This window comes from Phoca vitulina, unplaced genomic scaffold, assembly GCF_004348235.1.
Source record: "Phoca vitulina isolate PV1807 unplaced genomic scaffold, GSC_HSeal_1.0 scaffold6, whole genome shotgun sequence".
In the NCBI taxonomy this organism is placed as follows: Eukaryota; Metazoa; Chordata; class Mammalia; order Carnivora; family Phocidae; genus Phoca; species Phoca vitulina.
In genome coordinates, this window is record NW_022589709.1 from 54,180,118 (window position 1) to 54,203,712 (window position 23,595).

General features: G+C 36.2%; 1 protein-coding gene across 3 annotated transcripts in view; it reads right to left on the bottom strand.

Annotated features, from left to right (window-relative positions):
• The window catches only part of FCHO2 (FCH and mu domain containing endocytic adaptor 2), a 126,339-nt gene that overhangs the window by 97,552 nt on the left and 5,192 nt on the right, over positions 1-23,595 (bottom strand). For all 3 annotated transcript variants that reach the window (XM_032404233.1, XM_032404235.1, XM_032404234.1), the window contains exon 2: positions 13,696-13,787. In XM_032404233.1, coding sequence (XP_032260124.1) covers positions 13,696-13,787 — 92 coding nt within the window. The remainder of the gene's footprint in view (positions 1-13,695; positions 13,788-23,595) is intronic.

Here is a 23,595-nt window from a genome sequence, read left to right on the forward strand (position 1 = left end):
AAGTCTGACAACCTCTGAGACAAGAAATTTGAACCCAAATATATCTACAATTATACTTTATGTAATAGACTAAATTCTCCAATTAAAGGAAAAATGCCTTTAAAAATAACAAACACACTGCACCACACGGACACAGCAAAGAAAAGAATACATATACCACGCAAAAAAACTTACCAAAAGCACATGGAAGTTACTAGAGAAACCCTTTCTGGAGAAATAAAAGAACTAAAATCTAACCAAGTCGAAATCAAAAAGACTATTAATGAGGTGCAATCAAAAATGGAGGCTCTAACTGCTAGGATAAATGAGGCAGAAGAGAGAATCAGTTATATAGAAGACCAAATGATGGAAAATAAAGCAGCTGAGAAAAAGAGAGATAAACAACTACTGGATCACAAGGGCAGAATTTGAGAGATAAGTGATACCATAAGACGAAACATAAGAATAATTGGGATCCTAGAAGAAGAAAGAGAGAGAGGGGCAGAAGGTATACTGGAGAAAATTATAGCAGAGAACTTCCCTAATTTGGGGAAGGAAAAAGGCATCAAAATCCAGGAGGCACAGAGAACCCCCCTCAAAATCAATAAAAATAGGTCAACACCCCGACATCTAATAGTAAAACTCAGAGGAGTCTCAGAGACAAAGAGAAAATCCTGAAAGCAGCTCGGGAGAAGAGATATGTAACCTACAATGGTAGAAACATTAGATTGGCAACAGACCTAACCACAGAGACCTGGCAGGCCAGAAAGGACTGGCATGACATATTCAGAGCACTAAATGAGAAAAATATGCAGCCAAGAATACTATATCCAGCTAGGCTGTCACTGAAAATAGAAGGAGAGATAAGAAGCTTCCAGGACAAACAAAAACTAAAGGAATTTGCAAACACAAAATCAGCCCTACAAGAAATATTGAAAGGGGTCCTCCAAGCAAAGAGAGAGCCTAAAAGCAACATAGACCAGAAAGGAACACAGACAATATACAGTAACAGTCACCTTACAGGCAATACAATGGCACTAAATTCATATCTTTCAATAGTTACCTTGAATGTAAATGGGCTAAATGCCCCAATCAAAAGACACAGGCTATCAGATTGGATAAAAAAACAAGACCCATTGATATGCTGTCTGCAAGAGACTCATTTTAGACCCAAAGACACCCCCAGATTGAAAGTGAAGGGGTGGAAAACAATTTACCATGCTAATGGACACCAAAAGAAAGCTGGGGTGGCAATCCTTATATCAGACAAATTAGATTTTAAACCAAAGACTGTAATAAGAGATGAGGAAGGACACTATATCTTACTTAAAGGGTCTATCCAACAAGAAGATCTAACAATTGTAAATATCTACGCCCCTAACATGGGAGCAGCCACTTATATAAGCGAATTAATAACAAAACCAAAGAAACACATCGACAACAATACAATAATAGTGGGGGACTTTAACAACCCCCTCACTGAAATGGACAGATCATCTAAGCAAAAGATCAACAAGGAAATAAAGACTTTAAATGACACACTGGACCAAATGGACTTCACAGATCTATTCAGAACATTCCATCCCAAGGCAACAGAATACACATTCTTCTCTAGTGCCCATGGAACATTCTCCAGAATAGATCACATCCTAGGTCACAAATCAGGTCTCAACCGGTACCAAAAGACTGGGATCATTCCCTGCATATTTTCAGACCACAACGCTTTGAAACTAGAACTCAATCACAAGAGGAAAGTCGGAAAGAACCGACTTGGAGGCTAAAGAGCATCCTACTAAAGAATGAATGGGTCAACCAGGAAATTAAAGAAGAATTCAAAAAAATTCATGGAAACAAATGAAAATGAAAACACAACTGTCCAAATCTTTGGGATACAGCAAAGGCAGTCCTGAGGAAAGTATATAGCAATACAAGCCTTTCTCAAGAAACAAGAAAGGTCTCAAATACACAACCTAACCCTACACCTAAAGGAGCTGGAGAAAGAACAGCAAATAAAGCCTAAACCCAACAGGAGAAGAGAAATAATAAAGAGCAGAGCAGAAATCAATGAAATAGAAACCAAAAGAACAGTACAACAGATCAGGGAAACTAGGAGTTCGTTCTTTGAAAGAATTAACAAGACTGATAAACCCCTGTCCAGACTTATCAAAAAGAGAAATGACCCAAATAAACAAAATCATGAATGAAAGAGAAGAGATCACAACCAACACCAAAGAAATACAATTATAAGAACATATTATGAGCAACTATATGCCAGCAGATTAGATAATCTGGAAGAAATGGATGCATTCCTAGAGATGCATCAACTACCAAAACTGAACCAGGAAGAAATAGAAAACCTAAACAGACCTATAACCACTAAGGAAATTGAAGCAGTCATCAAAAATCTCCCAACAAAAGCCCAGAGCCAGATGGCTTCCCAGGGGAATTCTACCAAACATTTAAAGAAGAATTAATACCTACACTTCTGAAACTGTTCCAAAAAATAAAAATGGAAGGAAAACTTCCAAACTCGTTCTATGAGGCCACCATTACCTTGATCCCCAAACCAGACAAAGACTCCATCAAAAAGGAGAACTACAGACCAATATCCTTGATGAACGTGGATGCAAAAATTCTCACCAAAATATCAGCCAATGGGATCCAACAGTACATTAAAAGGATTATTCACCATGACCAAGTGGGATTTATCCCTGGGCTGCAAGGTTGGTTCAACATCCGCAAATCAATCAATGTGATACAATACACTAATACAAGAAAGAACAAGAACCATATGATCCACTCAATAGATGCAGAAAAAGCATCTGACAAAGTACAGCATCCTTTCTTGATCAAAACTCTTCAGAGTATAGGCATAGAGGGTACATACCTCAATATCATAAAAGCCATCTATGAAAAACCCACAGCGAATATCATTCTCAATGGGGAAAAACTGAGAGCTTTCCCCCTAAGGTCAGGAACACGGCAGAGATGTCCACTATCACCACTGCTATTCAACATAGTATTAGAAGTCCTAGCCACAGCAATCAGACAACAAAAAGAAATCAAAGGCATCCAAATCGGCAAAGACAAAGTCAAACTCTCACTCTTTGCAGATGATATGATACTTTATGTGGAAAACCCAAAAGACTCCACCCCAAAACTGCTAGAACTCATACAGGAATTCAGTCAAGTGGCAGGATATAAAATCAATGCACAGAAATCAGTGGCTTTCCTATACACTAACAACAAGACAGAAGAAAGAGAAATTAAGGAGTCGATCCCATTTACAATTACACCCAAAACCATAAGATACCTAGGAATAAATCTAACCTAAGAGGCAGAGAATCTGTACTCAGGAAACTATAAAACACTCATGAAAGAAATTGAGGAAGACACAAAGAAATGGAAAAACGTTCCATGCTCATGGATGGGAAGAACAAATATTGTGAAGATGTCAATGCTACCTAGAGCAATCTACACATTCAGTGCAATCCCCATCAAAATACCATCAACTTTTTTCAAAGACATGGAACAAATAATCCTAAAATTTGTATGGAACCAGAAAAGACCCCGAATAGCCAGAGGAATGTTGAAAAAGAAAAGCAAAGCTGGCGGCATCACAATTCCGGACTTCCAGCTCTATTACAAAGCTGTCATCATCAAGACAGTATGGTACTGGCACAAAAACAGACACATAGATCCATGGAACAGAATAGAGAGCCCAGAAATGGACCCTCAAATCTATGGTCAACTAATCTTCGAAAGCAGGAAAGAATGTCCAATGGAAAAAAGACAGTCTCTTCAACAAATGGTGTTGGGAAAATTGGACAGCCACATGCATAAGAATGAAACTAGACCACTTCCTTACACCCCACACAAAAACAGACTCAAAATGGTTGAAAGACCTAAATGTGAGACAGGAGTCCATCCAAATCCTAAAGGAGAGCGCAGGCAGCAGCCTCTTCGACCCCAGCCGCAGCAACTTCTTCCTAGAAACATCGCCAAAGGCAAGGGAAGCAAGGGCAAAAATGAACTACTGGGACATCATCAAGATAAAAAGCTTTTGCACAGCAAAAGAAACGGTCAACAAAACCAAAAGACAACCAACAGAATGGGAGAAGATATTTGCAAATGACATATCAGATAAAGGGCTAGTATCCAAAATCTATAAAGAACTTCTTAAACTCAGCACCCAAAGAACAAATGATCCAATCAAGAAATGGGCAGAAGACACGAACAGACATTTTTCCAAAGAAGACATCCAAATGGCCAACAGACACATGAAAAAGTGCTCAACATCGCTCAGCATCAGGGAAATCCAAATCAAAATCTCAATGAGATATCACCTCACACCAGTCAGAATGGCTAAATTAACAAGTCAGGAAACGACAGATGTTGGCGGGGATGCGGAGAAAGGGGAACCCTCATCCACTGTTGGTGGGAATGCAAGCTGGTGCAGCCACTCTGGAAAATAGTATGGAGGTTCTTCAAAAAGTTGAAAATAGAGCTACCCTACGACCCAGCAATTGCACTACTGGGTATTTACCCCAAAGATACAAATGTAGGGATCCGAAGGGGTACGTGCACCCCGATGTTTATAGCAGCAATGTCCACAAGAACCAAACTGTGGAAAGAGCCAAGATGTCCATCGACAGATGAATGGATAAAGAAGATGTGGTATATATACACAATGGAATATTATGCAGCCATCAAAAGGAATGAAATCTTGCCATTTGCACGACGTGGATGGAACTGGAGGGTGTTATGCTGAGCGAAATAAGTCAATCAGAGAAAGACATGTATCATATGACTTCACTGATATAAGGAATTCTTAATCTCAGGAAACAAACTGAGGGTTGCTGGAGTGGTGGGGGGTGGGAAGGATGGGGAGGCTGGGTGATAGACATTGGGGAGGGTATGTGCTATGGTGAGTGCTGTGAATTGTGGAAGACTGTTGAATCTCAGATCTGTACCTCTGAAACAAATAATACATTATATGTTAAAAAAAAAAAGAAGAATGTAGCAGGAGGGGAAGAATGAAGGGGGGGAAATCGGAGGGGGAGATGAACCATGAGAGATGATGGACTCTGAAAAACAAACTGAGGGTTCTAGAGGGGAGGGCGGTGGGAGGATGGGTTAGCCTGGTGATGCGTATTAAAGAGGGCACGTTCTGCATGGAGCACTGGGTGTTATGCACAAACAATGAATCATGGAACACTACATCAAAAACTAATGATGTAATGTATGGTGATTAACATAACATAAAAAAAAACAAACCTTACCAAAAGCAAACTGATGACACTTTAATAAAAACAAAGTAGACTTTAAGGCAAAAAACAATGCCAGAGATATAAAGGACACTTCACAATGATAAAAAGTTCAATTCACCTGAAGACGTATTAGCTCTAAAGTTGTATCCACTCAGAAAACCTAAAGACATTTTCCCAAAGAAGACATACAGATGGCCAACAGACACATGAAAAGGTGCTCAATATCATTAATCATCAGGGAAATGCAAGTCAAAACCACAATGAGATATCACCTCACACCAGTCAGAATAGCTAGTATCAAAAAAGATAAGGAGTAACAAGTGTTGGCTAGGATGTGGAGAAAAAGGAACCATCATGCAGTGTTGGTGGGAATGTAAATTCATGCAGCCCCTGTGGAAAATATTACAGAGGTTCCTCAAAGAAATTAAAAATAAAAATACCATATAATCCAGTGATTCCACTACTGGGTATTTGCCCAAAGAAAACAAAAACACTAATTCGAAAAGACACATGCAGCCCTGTGTTTATTGCGGCACCATTTACAATAGCCAAGATATAAAAGCAACCTAAGTGTCCACTCTTAAATGAATGGATAAAGAAAACGTGGAATGGATGGATGAGATGGATGGACGGATAGACAGACATTACTCAGCCAGCCATAAAAAAGAATGAGATCTTGCCATTTGCAACAACATGGATGGACCTAGAGGGATTACAGTAGGTGAACTGTCTGACAAGTACCATATGGTTTCATTTATATGTGGAATCTAAAAAACAAAACAAATGATCAAACAAACAAAAAAAGCATAAGCAGACCTAAAGATACAGAGAACATACTGGTGGTTGCCAGAAGGAAGGTAACAAGAGGGATGAGGGGGAATGGGCAATATGGGTGAAGGGGAGCAGGAGATATAGGCTTCCATTTATGGCATGAATAAGTCATGGGGATGAAAGGTATGGCAGAGGAAATACAGTCAAAAGTACTACAATAGCACTGTATAGTACTAGATGGTAGCTACACTTGTGGTGAGCATAGCATAAAGTATACAGTTGTCGAATCACTATGTTGTACACCTGAAACTAATGTTAACATTGTGTGTCAACTATACCTCAATTAAAAAAAAGAATGTGTATCCACCTACTAATACGGCTTCGAATATATAAAAGCAAAAATTGACAGAACTACATGGATAAACAGAAAAATCACAATCAAAATCAGAGATTTTCAATATAACTCTCTTAGGAAATGATAAAATGAACAGGATAAAAAAAACAAAAACCAGTGGGTATATATTAGAATTGAACAAAAGAATGCACAACCTTAAATACATATAGACAACAAATGCAAAACACAGACTTTTCAGGTACATGCAGATATTTACCAAAATTCACTCTATCCTGGTCCATAATCCAAGTGTCAACATATTTCAAAATGCTGAAATCATACAGTTTGTTCTCTAACTACATGTAATTAAGATTAGCAAAAATATACCTTTAAAAATCAACACATATTTGGAAATTTAAAAATATATTTCTAAATAACCCAGGGAGGCAAGAAAAAAAGCACAAAGAAACTGAGACTATCTTTAAACTAAATATAATGAAAATTCTATTACTCAAAACTATTGAGGCACAATAAAGCAATGCTTGAGGGATATTTACAGACTTAAATGAATATATCAGAAATGAAAAAAGGTTGGGGCACCTGGCTGGCTCAGTTGGTGGAGCATGCAACTCTTGATCTTGGGGTTGTGAGTTTGAGCCCCATCTTGGGTATAGACATTACTTAAAAAAATAAAACATTAAAAAAAATAAAGAAATGAAAAAAGGTTGAAAATCATTGTCAAACATCCATCTCAAAGTTAGAAAAAGAACAGCAAACTGAACACAAAGTCAAAGGAAATAAGGAACAGAAACTTAATGAAATAGAAAATCAATATACAAAAAGGATCAGCAAAGCCAATAGTTGCTTTTTTATAAAACCTATTAAAACCAACAACTGATAAATGAGACTGATCATAAAATACAGAGAAGGCATAAATAACCAACATCAGGAATGAAAAGGAGACATCTAATCCAGATCCAGCAGGCATTTAAAAAGTTCATAAAAGGGGGCGCCCGGCTGGCTCCATGAGTAGAACATGCAACTCTTGACCTCAGGGTCATGAGTTCAAAACCCACACTGGGCATGGAGCTTACTTAAAAATGAAAAAAAATTTGAAACTGTAGATGAAATTTTAAAATTCCTTGAAAGTATAACTTATCAGGGTACCTGGCTGGCTCAGTCAGTTGAGTGGCAGACTTTTGATTTTGGCTCAGGTCATGGTCTCAGGATTATGGGATCAAGCCAGCCCTCCACCCCCATACTCAGCAGGGAGTCCACTTCTCTCCCTCTCCCTGTGTCCCTCCCCCCAACTCACACATGCGTGAGCTTTCTCTAAAATAAGTAAATAAATCTTTAAAAAAAATATATATATATACATATATAAAATTTATCAAACTCACTGAAGAACTGGAATATCTGAATAGTCCTTTAACTACTGAAGAAATTAAGTATATAATCTGAAACCTTCCTATAAAGATGATTTCAAGCCCAGATGGATCTACTAGTAAAATCTATGAAACACATAAAGAAGAAACTATAATATTCCACAAATTTTTTCAGGGAATAAAAAAATGAGGTATACTCATTTTATAAGGCTAACTAATCTTGATACCAAAACCTAAGGACAGTTAGATAAAGGAATTTTTCAGGCCAATCTCGATCACAAATATAGATGCTAAAATCAGCAAACTGACCCACCAATATATAAAAGTGATAATATATCTCCACCAAGTTGGGTTTATATCAGAAATGGAAAGTTAGTCTAACACTCAAACTTCAAAGTAATTCAGATTTTAACAAGGGGGGGAGAAAAGAAAGAAAAACATCTCAATAGATACAGGAAAAGTATCTGACCAAATTCAATATCCATTCATAATTTAAAAAAAAGAAAAGAAAAACATTACAAAACAAGTATATAAAAGGAAATTTCCATGATTTGATTAACAGTAAGGAAAAAACTTGAATAAATATATCATATTTAAGAGTGCAGGTGAGGGGTGCCTGGGTGGCTCAGCTGGTTAAGCATTTGACTCTTGATCTCAGCTCAGGTCTTGATCTCAGCTCAGGTCTTGATCTCAGGGTCGTGAGTTCAAGCCCTGCACTGGGCTCCACGCAAGAGTGAAATAAATGTGAGACTAAGAACAAGACAAGATGCCTGCCATCACCATTTCTATTTAGCATTATACCTGAAGTATTAGCCAGTATGGTAAGTCAAGAAAAATAAATAAAGGTATAAGGACTGGAAAATGAGATATAAAACTTGTACAAGATGATTGTACACACAGAAAATCCAAAACAATCTACAGATAAATTATCAGAATAAGCAAGGACTAACAGGTTGCTGGACACAAAGTCAATATATAAAAATCAACTGGATTTACATATAAATCTGTAATACCTTACCGACAAACTGCTTTCACCCAAAATATATTGAGTTCCTTCAATTTGTTCTTTAAACGGGGAAAAACAAACAAAAAAACACAGGAGATGAACAGGGGGGCGCCTGGGTGGCTCAGTCAGTTGAACGTCCCACTCTTGGTTTCGGCTCAGGTCCTGATCTCCTGGATCGTGGGATCAAGCCCCACGTTGGGCTCCACGCTCAGCAGGGAGCTGGCTTGAGGAGTCTATGCCTCTGTCCTTTCCCCCACAGGCACGAGTATGTGCCCTCTCTCCCTCTCTCAAATAAATATTTTATAGAAAAAAAGATGAACAAGTACTTTATAAAAGAGAAAATGCAAATGACCAATAAACACATGAAAGGATGTTCAAGCTCATCATCCATCAGGAAAATGCAAATTAAAACCACAATGAGATACAGGTATCCCTCACCATCTAAAAGTACAGCCTTCTGGGGTGCCTGGGTGGCTCAGCTGGTCAAACGTCTGCCTTTGGCTCAGGTCATGATCCTGGAGTCCAGGGATCAAGCCCCACATCGGGCTCCCTGCTCAGCGGGAAGTCTGCTTCTCCCTCTGACTCTCCCCCCTCTCGTACTCTCTCTCCACTCTATCAAATATATAAATAAAATCTTTAATAAATAAATAAACAAAATAAATAAATAAAAGTACAGCCTTCCTATGAAATCTTTCATAAGCCAAAATGGCATAAAGCAAAGAAGCAATTACCACTAATTTACATGGAAAAATTTTTGAGCTTTAAGAGACCCAAAAAATAACCCCTCTTAGGCTTTTCTGATACCGTAGAGCACATCTTGCTAACAGATGCACAAAATAAACTGAGCTAAGGCACAGATGCTCACAGACACAGTTCAAAACTATGGCGGCTTGATACTGAGATGCTGAGCACAGTTCCCAGGGAAGGAGCTTGGCAGCGCCACCTTCCCTGTGCACACTGCCCCCATAAGAGCTCACTGCAAAACTAACGCCAAATGTTATTTTCTCATTTTGCTATTTTTTGCAAAAGCAAAAATCCTCTTAGGATTATTCTTGGTTAGCAAAAACAGGTACTGATGTAGATCTTTCATAAGAGCAAAGTGACAGAACACAAACTTCTGAAAAGTGGGGGAGACATGTACTACTACTTATCAGAATGATTCAAATTGAAAGACTGGCAATACCAAGTGGTGATGAGGACATGGAACAACTAGAACTCTGAAACAAGGCTGCTGCTGGTGTAAACTGGTACAACCACCTTGGAAAATCCTTTGGCATTACCTACTACAGTTACACATACATAACTCTATGACCTGGAAATTCTACTCTAGTGTATATACCTAATATAAATATACATATATGTGTAGCAAGACCCTTGTACAAGAATATTCAAAGCAATATTACTTGTAATAGCATAAAAAACTGGAAACAATCCAAATGTCTGTCAATAGTAGCAGATATATTTTGGCATATTTATACAATTTAGTATCGTATAGCATTGAAAATGATTATACTAAACTCAAAAATGAATCTCACAAATATGCTGAGTAAAAGAAGACAAAAGAATACTCACTATATGATTAAATTGATATACTTAATACAAAGTTCAAAAAACAGGTACAACTAACTTCCTTTGCCAGATGAATGGATAAATGGTGGTATCCATAAATAGAATACTACTCAACAGTCTTTAGAAAGGAATGAATTATTGACATACGCAACAACATGGATCAATCTCAACATAATTATACTGAGTGAAAGTACTGGATAACAGAGTATATCCAATATGATCCCATTCATATAAAATTCTAGAAAACGCAAACTAACCTAAATGTCAGAAGCAAATGAGTGGGTACTCAGGGATGAGGGGGAGAGACAGGAGGGAGAAATTACAAAGGGGATGATGCATATGTTCACTACCTTGATTGTGGTGATGGTTTCATGAGTATATGTCAAAATTTATCAAATTATACACTTTAAATGTGTAGTATACTGTATGTCAACTATACTTCAATAAAGCTGTTGGAAGGAAGAGAAGAAGGAGGAAGGTAATAAGGGAGGAAAGACAAAAAGGAAAAAAGGACCAAAGGAGGAATGGAGGAGGGAAAAAGGGAGCAGACCAGTAAGGAAGAGGGGATGAAGGGAGGAGAGAAACTCTGAATGACTGACAGGAAATTAACCTTTCTAGGCCCCAATTTTCTTATCTGTAAAATGGGAGATGGACTTTTCATAGTTAAATGAGATAATGTATGCACAACCCTTAGTGCACACTATATGTTTATGTGTCTATCTTTTCTTCCCTTCTTTCTCACTCACTCCTTCAAGGCACAGGAGTATCTAATTGTGCCAGGCTCTGTACTAGGCACTGGGATACAAGAGAATACTATATCATTTTTCCTTTAGAGGGAAACATAGAAACAAATAATAAAAAATGAATTATAAAATTTTATAAATACTGCAAAGAGCTATATGATGTTGAGAGATACTATAATAGGTGTTTTGACCGAGTCAGGGAAATAAGGAAAAGCATCCGTGAAGAAGGGACCACATTGCTGACCTTTGAAGAACAAGCAGTCATTAATTAGGCAAAAACAGGAATAAGCATGTACAAAGACTGGACTGGAAGATGTCTTTCAATAAAATGGCTAATGTCTCTGGAGAGGAAAGAATAAGGAGGAGACTGGCATGTACTAAAGCTTGAAAGGTAGTCTGGGGTCAGACGAAGATGAGGCAAGCCCACCTTAAGAGCAATGGGAAGACTCTGACATGGTTTAAACAGGAAAGGTAAGCAACCTCTCTGCGGTTTAGAAAAAGCACTCCAATTACAGTGCAGTGAATAAGTTGCATGGGAACAAGAACGAACATAGATAGATAGATAGGAGCTACTGTTGCAGTTCAGGCAACAATAATAGCAGCTTGGATCAGGGCAGTAAAGTCAGAGATTCATCTATCAAAAAATCCTTACTAAGAGCCAAGCACTCTCCCAAATGCAAGAGATAGAGTAATAAGCAGCCAAAAAAAAAAAAAAAAAAAATCCTGCCCTTGTGGAGTTTATATTCTAGAGGGGAGGGACAGACAAATAAATAAATATCACATATCTGATGGTTGTAAGTGCTATGAAGAAAACATTAAAGTAGGAAAGGGGTAGAAGGAGGGGTTGTCTTAGAGCCCACAGAATCATAAAGGGATTAGATTCCAGACAAGAAAGGATGACTCAGGAGTCGTGGACTTCTGAGGGTGACTGACATAAATAGGCTAAAAGACATGATGACAATTGCCCTGACGATTTCAAAGTAGTTATAGTTAGTGATGTAAGTGTTGGGGGAGAAGGAAGGCTAGAGGACATGCCAGGAGACGCAGCATTCTGAGACCTCTTCTTTATTCCTCCCAATGATGAGGTAGAAGCCAGTGAAGGACAGCTTTATCCATAGCACTTAGAGCTTCTGGACTCCCTCTTAACTCCAAAAGAGAAGTGAAAGTGAAAAGAGGATTGGTCTTACGTAAAACAGCTTGTTCCTCAAGTCCTACCATCTGGTAAATTCTATTAACGGCAGAAGCTGTATCTTTACCCCTATATTCCCAGAATCCAGACAAGTGCCTAGCACACAGCAGACATGGGATATGTATTATTGAAAGAATAAATGAATGGAGTACTGTATTTTTGTTTTCTTCTTAAGTAACCTCTACGCCCAATGTGGGGCTTTAACTCATAACCCCGAGACTCAGAGTTGCATGCTCCAACAACTGAGCCAGCCAAGTGCCCCCCAAATTGGAGTATTATATCTAAAGGAAAAACATCCCTGGAGTGCCTGGGTGGCTCAGTCTGGTTAAGCATCTGCCTTGGCTCAGGTCTTGATCCTGGAGTCCCCGGAATGAGCCCCACATGGGGCTCCGTGCTCTGTGGGGAGTCTGCTTCTCCCTCTGCCCCTCACTCTGCTTGTGCTCTCTCAAATAAACAAATAAAATCTTAAACACACATACACACACACACACAAACACACACATCCCCATATTACTAAGGTAAACATTTTAAGTGTGCTCATATAAAAATTACTAAGGGGGCCTAGCCACAAAAGAGCTTTTTTTTTTTAACATTTAATGTATTAATGTAAAATAGCTTTAATCAAATCAAATTACATGGATTTTTAAGTTTTTAAATTGACTACTATATTCTAAGAGTCTTAAAGACAATCACATTTTATAAATTTGCAGAATTTTAAAATATACACTTATACTTCTTTAAAATAAAACATAGAGGGGCAGATGCCTGGCTCAGTTGGTAGAGCATACAACTCTTGATCTCAGGGTTGTGAGTTCAAGCCCCATACTGGGCATAGAGCCTACTTAAAATTTAAATAAATCAGTAAATAAGTAATACATAATTAAACTACAAATTCAAAAACCTTAGACTTATCAAATTATTTTAGTATGTTTAATGACATGTTTGTTTAAAGAAATGGTAGTATTTTATCCTACAAAATTCCTCAGTTTTTCTACTGTATCACATTTATGTATTTACATTCATATTGTTTGTAATGCTATTTACCAACAATGAATACAAACCAGGAGCTCAGCAATGCTCCTTGGAGCCACTACGCAGCCCTTAGTGTCTAGACGCCAGATAGCCACACTACTTTAAAATAAAACTATAATAACTATACTTTTCAAGAGTGTACTTATTTTAATCCAGATCTAACTAAAATTTTCTGGGCCGTCTGGGTGGCTCAGTTGGTTAAGCGTCTGACTCTTGATTTTGGCTCAGGTTGTGATCTCAGGGTCATGAGATTGTGACCCGCCTCTGGCTCCATGCTGGGAGCCTGCATAAGATTCTCTCTCTCTCACCCCCCACCCCACTAGAGCATGCACTCTCTCTCAAAAACAAATTTTTTTTTCTCATTTATATTCTAAAATTTAACTTGACTGTTAAATTACTTATTAAAAAAATACATACCTTTCTCTCACAAAATCTGCTAGTTCTTTTGTTGATATCTGTCCATGTTTCATATTATGGTAAAGGACATCAAAGCCACTATTTTTTTCCCCCTAAAATTGAAGAAAATTTTTAGTTTAACAACAAAAAAAGATCAAAATGACTTAAGAATAACCCTGTATTAACCAATATGCAACTCCAATGCTCAGATGAACAACTTCTCCTTAATTAAACCAATGTTGCTCATTATATGACTTCATACTGTACCAAAGGAATACAACACAGTTTGACAACATTTACAATTTATTATATACACATATACACACATTAAACACACATGCACACATTCTATAATCACTCATGAGAGTATATTAATTAAGTCTGAAATTTTAAAAAATAACATGCAGCATAATTTAGAAAAGATAACCATGGATCTTTTTAAATACATTACCAATCCCATTTCAATTCCTTCAACATGCACTAAGGGATTCCTGATTATTCAAGGCAGAGTCCCCACTTTAAAGTAAGTAAATCTTGACTTCTGAGTCAAGATAGTCTATTACTAATCACTTACACATTCAATACCACAAAATGCTAATAGCTAATAAAAGTCTTTTAGTAAACTTAAACAACTTGAGAAGTGAGAAAAGAGATAACATTTTAACAAAAGAGCAGTAACACTCATCGGGTAGTCCTCGTCCCCAACTAATGGGAAATTAACAGAACAAGACCACTACACAATCCTAGAAAACCTTTACTGCCATTTATTTATTCCAATAAATGCTAAATTAGTAAGTCATAGGGAAGAAAACAGAAACACCAATTTTATAAATGAAATAGAGACTATTAATAAACTAAGCTCAACAACTCTCTTTACAACTGGTACTTTTTCTTCAGTGAAAATAAAATAGTGAAGAATTCAATATATTTGCTGGAAATAGCAATACAATAAGCAAGAATTATACAATATGAAACCTAGTTTTTTCACAGTTCACCAAAAACAGAAAACATAGGAACTTCCAGTTATGCTGAAGTGATCCCTAACAAACTTGTAAACTAATATGAAAGTAATTATTTTGCCACATATATAATAAATTCAAATGTCACATTTGGGGGAAACCTGGGTGGCTCAGTCAGTTAAGCATCTGCCTTCAGCTCAGGTCATGATCCTGGGGTCCTGGGATGGAGACCCATGTGGGACCGCCTGCTCAGTGGGGAGCCTGCTTCTCCCTCTCCCCCTCCCCCCCCATGCACTCTCTCTCAAATAAATAAATAAAATCTTTTAAAAATAAAATAAAATGTCATATTTGGGGGCACTGGGTGGCTCAGTCGGTTAAGCCTCTGCCTCCGGCTGGGGTCATGATCCCAGGGTCCTGGGATGGAGCCAGTCAGGCTCCCTGCTCAGCAGGGAGTCTGCTTCTCCTTCTCCCTTTGCCCCTCCCCCACCCCCACTCATGCTCACTGACTCACTCACACTCTCTCTCTCTCTCAGATAAATAAATAAAAATCTTAAAAAAAAATCTAACCAGTCAGGTTATCTGGGTTCCCAATGTGCATTACGCATATTCAAATTAGAAGCGAGTTGGGAATAAAGAGCTATTCAAACAGGCACAAAGACTATTAGAAATACTATTTACCAGGCTTACAAGAGAAAGAAAAAAATCTTTTTTTTTTTTTAAAGGAGATAAGAACTTGGAGACCATCTAGTAATTGAGGTAATAAGGTCCTGAGCGTTTTGCTTTCTGCTACAGTATTATAAACATTAAGCAATCAAGAAAAGGTTAAATTATATTCAGAAATCTGGGTTTTTATTAAGAAGACCTTGAAGAAGCAAGCCCTTTATCCGGGAACTTCAGATATCCAAATAACATATTAGTTAAAATTCCCAATAAGGAAATGAGGATTATTAATTTATTTAATACAATATAACAATATTAATATAGCAGCAATAATACACCCTGGGAAACAGTACTAGCTATTCCATCCCTCAGGTCTTCACTTGGAAAGACAAGGAAAACTCATTCTAATAAAGATGTGATATAGAAGAAGCCTGCCTCAGAAGGCATTAACAACTAAATATAAACACCCTACATGATTACAAATCCATTTATCATTTCTTTCTATTTAGGGATTCATTCATTTACTGAGGTCAAAAAAACTTGAATCTGACTCCAAGCACTATTCTTTAATAATTTCACAAACTTATTAACACAAATATTTATTACTCATGACCTTTTCTTTAGCACAAACTAAGCAAAACTTTTTACTACTTCAAATGGCACTAGTGCACCCTCTCTACACACACACACACACACTTATATACACATACAACTGTCTTTTAAAAAAAATTTTCGAAGCGTCTAATAAAGAACCCAAGCTGTATTGTCACCTTGTCAAAAACTTAATTTATAGCTTTGATAACAGATGAATAAATATTAAATATACACACATTTATATGTCAAAAAATAAAGAAGACAGAGCAGTGGAGCTCAGGTCTAGACCCATCTGGCTTCAGTGTCTTCAGCTGCACAAAACACTGAAAATTCTGGTGAAACAGGGAGAGACCACTCTTGAAACTGACAATCATAACTGATTATAATCTTGCCACCGTTCGAGATTACCCAGTATTTTTTTTTAACCAGAACTACCTGCACACAGGTTCTGTGATTTTTACAGTAGCCACCGACGTTTTTAGTAGGTGGCTCTAATTCAAAGAAAAGTAAAATAGCAAGAAGTATTCCTGAATTGCATATCCATTTGTCACCTTAGTACCTTGAAGTGGATATGTTCCTGCTATTTTCAACGCAAAAATATTTTTTTCCTTTAACGTATCCTTTTAACTCAAGCAAAGAGAACTTGCTTTCCTTGGCTAACTACGAATACATGGTGAACGCACAAATAACTTGACAACAGACCTTTATTATCAAATAGAACTACGACTAAACATGTCTTCTGGCCTTCAATATTTTACTAAAACTGTAAATATTCATGCCCTTTGATCCAGCAATTCTACTTTTAGAAATCTATACTACAGAAACACATATACAAAGATAAATGTGGAAGAATATTTACTGAAGTACTATTTATAATAGTGAAAAATCAGAAAAAAACTCAAAAACATCCATTAATATTACTGGTTAATGACAGTATATCCTACAATAAAAAATATATATGGTGTTTTTTAAGACTGCAGTAAAAAAAAAAAAAAATGCAGATTTTTAAGTGTTAATTTTAAAAATCTGCCCAGATATACTGTCAATGGAAAAAAGCAGGACACAATTACCATAACAGCCAAAAATAACCTAATGTTAGGAACAACTTAATGTCCATCAACCAGCTGTTCCACGTTAGGACAACTTAAATGCCCATCAACCAGTGAATAAAAAGACAAAATAGGGTATACCCATAAAACAGAATATAAATGGATGAACATCATATACATTTCATTAAGTTAAAGAAGTCAGACACAAGAGACCACATATTGTAGGATTCCATTTATATGAAATGTCCAGAATAAGCAAATATGCTGAGATAGAAAGTAGATGAGTGTGTTGCTAGGGAGGAGGGTTGTGAGGTAGGAGGTGATAAAAGGTACAAGTTTTCTTTTTAAGGTAATGAAAATGTTTTAAAATTGACTGTGATGATGGATGCACATTATCTGTATTACCCAAAACCACTGAACTGTACACTTTAAGTGAACTGCACAATATATAAAAATATCACGATAAACTTGTCAAAGGCATGAGCAAATATTTTTATCTATTTTACTCAATTCATTCTTGCAGAGAGATCTGCAGTATTAACTGACAAAAGCTGCTATTAACACCATTGCTGGTACAAGGAAGACAATTATTTTGAAGATTTACACTAAGATAAGATCCTTTACCTGCTGGTCTCCATGCACTTTACAAAGAGGTAGCACTTTCATAAAAGTCCAATGATTATGGCCTGAGGCAAACAAAATCTTGTTATAGTCCTGTATAAACAAGTGTTAAAAATCTTTGAACTAATTCCTAATAGGAAGTAGGGGGAAAAAAAAAACCTTATCATCCTTTGAAGATGTTTAGTCCAAAATCGTACAAGTCCTTTAAGAAAACCAACTTCTTAGGACCTATTGTTTGTACCACTCTAATTTGACAACCCTTAACAGTTTGACGTTTATCAATCCAGATTCCTTTTCCCATACATATAGTAACATGTTACTTTTTAATATGAAAATGAGATCACACCATGCATAGTTTTGCACTTAAATTATCAACTGAACTAAAATTTAGCTAAAAAGATAATTAAGTTATAAGTAAGGTCACCAAGTCACTGGAAATATTCAGATTTTTTTTAGTCTAATTTAGAATCTACAAGACATACTTGAAATTTCAAGTTAAAAAGTCTGAATACATCATCAAACCTATTTTGGAAACTCAAAGGTATCTTCTTCTGGTTGATTTTATAACATCACTTTATACTTAAAAATTTTTTTAGATAGATATAAAATACAACCTAACACCTTCCCACTTGAAGAAAAAATCTCTATTAACAAAGCAATGAAATTCCTATTTTAATGAAAATGGAACTGTTTAATGTACCTCAGTTTTTAAGACCCATGAATAGTAACAGTGGAAAAACACAAAGCTATAAATCCCAGAGATTTTAGCTAATGGTCTGAAACTTCTCCTTCAAAGAACCTTTTAAGAGCAACAGTAAATTAAACACTAAGAACAAAAAGCCTGGATACCTTTCACTTCTGATGACTCCAAGATTCTGGAAAACAGGCAGAAGATAGTCTATACTGTATAATCAGACTATGAATTGATAACTTTATTTTACCTTGTTCCTTTTTAAATTAAAAAAAAAATTTTGGCAGGGGATCAAAGGGTCAGAGGGTGCTGTCATGTGAACAGCAAATAACACGCCTAACCTTCCTCTCAACCTCAAACCACCTCAAAGGTAATAAATAAATATCATCACTTCCTACCACTCTACATTTTCCTTTTGCTCTAGTTCTTATGTAAGCAGTTTTTCTATAAGTAAATAGCATATTTAACCACAAGTTACAATCTCTTCTAGTCAACCTTCTATTTATACATTGAAATTTTCACACGTGATCATCAAAACTATTCTACAGAACCATTGGCAAGATGTTTTTAAAGCAGAAAACAGTGATTAAAGATGTAAAATGAGCACTGCTCAGCAGTCAGAACTATTTGCTGCAGGTACAAAAGTCACTCAAACACATCTGTTGGTTGACTGAAGGAAACAGATCTTATTACATTGAAGAAATTATTTTCTAACCCCTCAGATACTCCCTAATCTCTTCAGTTACAACTCACCTCTTCAAGCATTTTTCTCATTTAACCATTTTCTCAAATCACCTCTTCCAGAAATAAGTTAAATCCGTAAAGTCATCTAAAAGATACTACATGACTTCAACAAAAATAGCAGAAGCCAAGAGTTATGAGATAATTTTGTTTTATAACTTTCAAATTTTCTGTAATATACTGTAAACGAATGTAATTTTCATTAATCTTAAAATAAAAAATAACAATTTCAGCTTTCTCAAAAACTCTTCAATCTGCACATTCAAAGGTAAAGGCTACCTTCTTAAACTGACATCTTGTTCATATTAATAGTTAAATCTCCTCCTAATTCATAAATTAAAAAAAAAGTTTTTTAGGAGCAGTTTAAAAAATTACCTATTTATTCCATGGAAACCTATGCAAGTCACTGTAAAATATTTTCAAATAATACTTAATCATATGAGAAAAATGCCTGATGGTAATATCATTTGAAAAATACCAAGCTACAGAATAATACAGCAGAACCCACTGTGCATGTTGTATTTCTAAAGAAAACCTTAGAGGACACAGGGAAAGGCTATACATAATTTTAATTTTCTTCGGTACTCCTTCTGTTCTACCTACACATAACAATGATTATAATTAAAAAGGAAAACCATCATCACTGGCTCTTGTTTCAACCAATTAAAAACTAACACTTCCTGGGCGCCTGGGTGGCTCAGATGGTTAGGCATCTGCCTTCGGCTCAGGTCATGATCCCGGGGTCCTGGGATCGAGTCCTGCATCAGGCTCCCTGCTCCTTGGGGAGCCTGCTTCTCCCTCTGCCTCTGCCTCTCTCTCTATGTGTCTCTCATGAATAAATAAATAAAATCTTTAAAAAAAAAAATTTAAAAACACTTCTTAGTATTAAGGTCCAGCGTCACCAATTTGCTACACTGATACTGTACCTCCCCATCTTATCCCTAAAGGCAAGCAAACATGCTTCTCCTATCTTCCATAACCTTTATTCCTGCTATTCCATCAAGGAGCATGTGCCTGATAGAACTAAATGAACTTGGGTGTCTCAACTTCATCATAGAGTTCACTAATCACTTCTCAATTTAATCCTCTGAATCTGACCATCCCAGCAACATCCTCTAACAACTTAACCAAGAGTTACTATTTTAGGTCTTAGTTGCTGTAGTACTGTTTTTGTTTCTCCCCCACATCTGACCAACTTATGCTCATCTCTGTGGACCAAACTGCTACTAACATTCTTACAACTTTAGTATTCTTTCACCTTTCCACACTAGGTAAAGTGAAAACTCTTATTCCCTTTACGTCTCCATGGCACCATATTTCTATATGGATTTCTTAGGGTGCTTTTGTTAAATGTTTTAGAATTGTCAAACCAGGATGGATAACCTCAAGAGACAGTACTCAAAAAACTACCTCCAAAAGGCTTATGCTAGCCAAATGTGCAGGATGATACAAAGCATACCTGTTCTCCCATGCCTTTGCCTAAATAATTTAAGTAGTTCTGAGAGGATTAGAGCATTCAGGATTTAGTGTACAGAGCTATAAAAGAACCCATACAGCAAATTTTTATCCTTTCCATGTCAATGTTCTAAAATCCTTCCCCTGAATTGAATTTACACAGACTAAATCAGTATCATTTTCTCACTTTCAACTTTCTCCTACAATTAAAGCAAAAATACAGAACAAATCACCACTCCATCCTTCAAAATTCTAAGCGCCTCACAATAAAATTTATTGCTACCTAAAATACTATGATTTGGGGGCGCCTGGGTGGCTCAGTCGTTAAGCGTCTGCCTTCGGCTCATGATCCAGGGTCCTGGGATCGAGCCCCGCGTCAGGTTCCCTGCTCAACAGGGAGCCTGCTTCTCCCTCTCCCACTCCCACTGCTTGTATTCCCTCTCTCGCTGTGTCTCTCTCTGTCAAATAAATAAATAAAATCTTAAAAAAATAAAATACTATGATTTTATAATGTCTACCTGTCAAGTCTACTTGAACCAACTTAGATGAATCTGTAGTTTGCATTTTCCTAGCTTGTTGCAGCTGAAAACAATTTGGGCCTGGCTAACTGGCTAACAAGTAAACAACAAATTTTAATTTAGTGTATATAATTTCCTTGTTTATACAGAAATCATCTCTGGAAAGCTATATAAGAAATTGGTAACAATTACTGCCTTTGTGGAGATTCTGATGGCTGGGAAAAAAGAAAAAGATTTTATACTGTATTCCCTTTGGTACTTTTTGAATACTGAACCACGTAAATTTTGCAAATCTGTTAACTAATGTATATGTAAATATGCATACACATGTACTTCTTAAATTTCAGTGTACCACCCAATGGGATATCATAAGCAGTATTTAGAAATTTCAAGTAATAAAAAGAAAGTCTATATTCTTGGTTTCTATGATCACCTCAACTAATTTTCTAAAAATATATATATTTAAATTTGCATATGGATATACCCCCAAGAATATGCGTGTATGGGTATGTGTATGGGTGTTAGTATCTCATTTAGGATACTAAATTTAGATTAAAAAATCAAGCAAAAATATAATGTTTTGCACTTCAAAGTCCTACTAATAGCAATTCCAGGTTTTTAAAAAACATTTTAATCCTCCCAGTTTATCCATGTAAATGATAGATCAAATTTTGGATATATAACCAAGTGCTCCAATTTTATTTAAAAGTAAAGCATGACAATACCAGTGAAACCAACAGACAAATGGAAAGAGACTTCTGTACTGGTTAAACAATAAAAGAAATAAGGACAAGAAACAAAGAAATACTTTACGATAAAAACACCCAAGATAATTATTTCATTCTTGATATGCTGACTGGAAAATAATTTTTGGAAAAGGTCACCTAACTAAAAATGCCAGTTCATTACAATGTGATATATGCTAAAGAATACTTGATGTCTTTGGGAGAATGCTTAATATTTTATAGACATCAGGATTATTATACAAAATAAGGTTTATAAAGTGTTTAAATCAGGTATGTTTTATTTTTTCCCAATTATCACCAATGAAATCCATTCCTTAAAAAAAAAAATTTAAGAGGTCAGTATCCAAAATATATAAAGAACTTATACAACTCACCACCAAAAAAAACAAATAATCCAATTAAAAAATCAGAAGACACGAACATATATTTCTCCAGAAAAAATATACAGATGGCCACTGACACATGAGAAGATGCTCAATATCACTCATCATCAGAGAAATACAAATCCAAACCACAATGAGAAGGATGCCTGGGTAACTCAGTCGGTTGAGCATTTGACTCTTGATTTTGGCTCAGGTCATGGTCTCAGGACGGTGGGATCAAGCCCTGCGTCGGGCTCTGGGCTGGGTGCAGAATCTGCTAGGGCAACCTCCTCCCTCTGCCCTTCCTCCCACTCATGTACTCTCTTTCTCGCAAATAAAAAATAATATCTTAAAAAACAAAAAAACAAAAAAAAAACCAATGAGTTATCACCTCACACGAGTCAGAATGGCTAAAATCAAAAACACAAGTAACAACAAGTGTTGGCAAAGATGTGGAGAAAAAGGAACCCTCATGCACTACTGATAAGAATGCAACCTGGTACAGCCACTATGGAAAACCCTATGGAGATTCCTCAAAAAATTAAAATTAGAATTACCATATAATCCAGTAATTCCACTATGAGGTATTTACTCAAAGAATATGAAAACACTAATTCAAAAAGATATATGCAGCAGCCCTATGTTTATTGCAGCATTATTTACAATAGCCAAAATATGTAAGGAACCCAAAGGTCCATCTATATAGATGAACAGATAAAAGAAGATGGATACATACAATGGAATATTACTTGGCCATAAAAAAGAATGAAATCTTGCCATTCACAAAAATGTGGATGGATCTAGGGAGTATAATGCTAAGTGAAATAACTCAGAGAAAGACAAATACCATATGATTTCACTCATATGTGGAATTTAAGAAACAAAACAAAGAAAGAAAGAGACAAACCAAAAAACAGACTATTATAGAGAACAAACTGTTGGTTACCAGAAGGGAGGTGAGTGTGGGGATGGGGGAAATAGGTGATGGGGATAAAAAGTACACTTATCAAGATGAGCACTGAGTAATGTACAGAATTGTTGAATCAGTATACTGTACACCTGAAGCTAATATAACACTATGTTAATTACACTGGAATTTAAAAAAACAAATTTTTAAAAAATTTAACTCCTCAATTAAATAACCAGGGTTTATATAAAAACAGAAAGCCATTTTAATTACTACAGTGCGATGCTGACATAGACAATCTCAAAAGCATTATAAATTAGTACCCTACTCTGAAACAGTATACAAAGACACTATAGTATCTGCAAAAAATTTTTTTAAGTTACATTATCTTTTGAAGGACTAACAACTGTTTCTAGATACTAAGGCAATAGTGTGGATTTCTGCTATCAAAATTAATTTTGTTATCCAATTTTAATGGAAAAGAAAAACACTTTCAACTTAATTATCAAAGGCACTATACTTTGTGGCAAAAAATGACTTATCAGCAACAAAACACCTGTTGTGTAGGAAGTTTTAAATACATTTTTCTCTTCAAAGTATAGTATTAATTCGTAATGT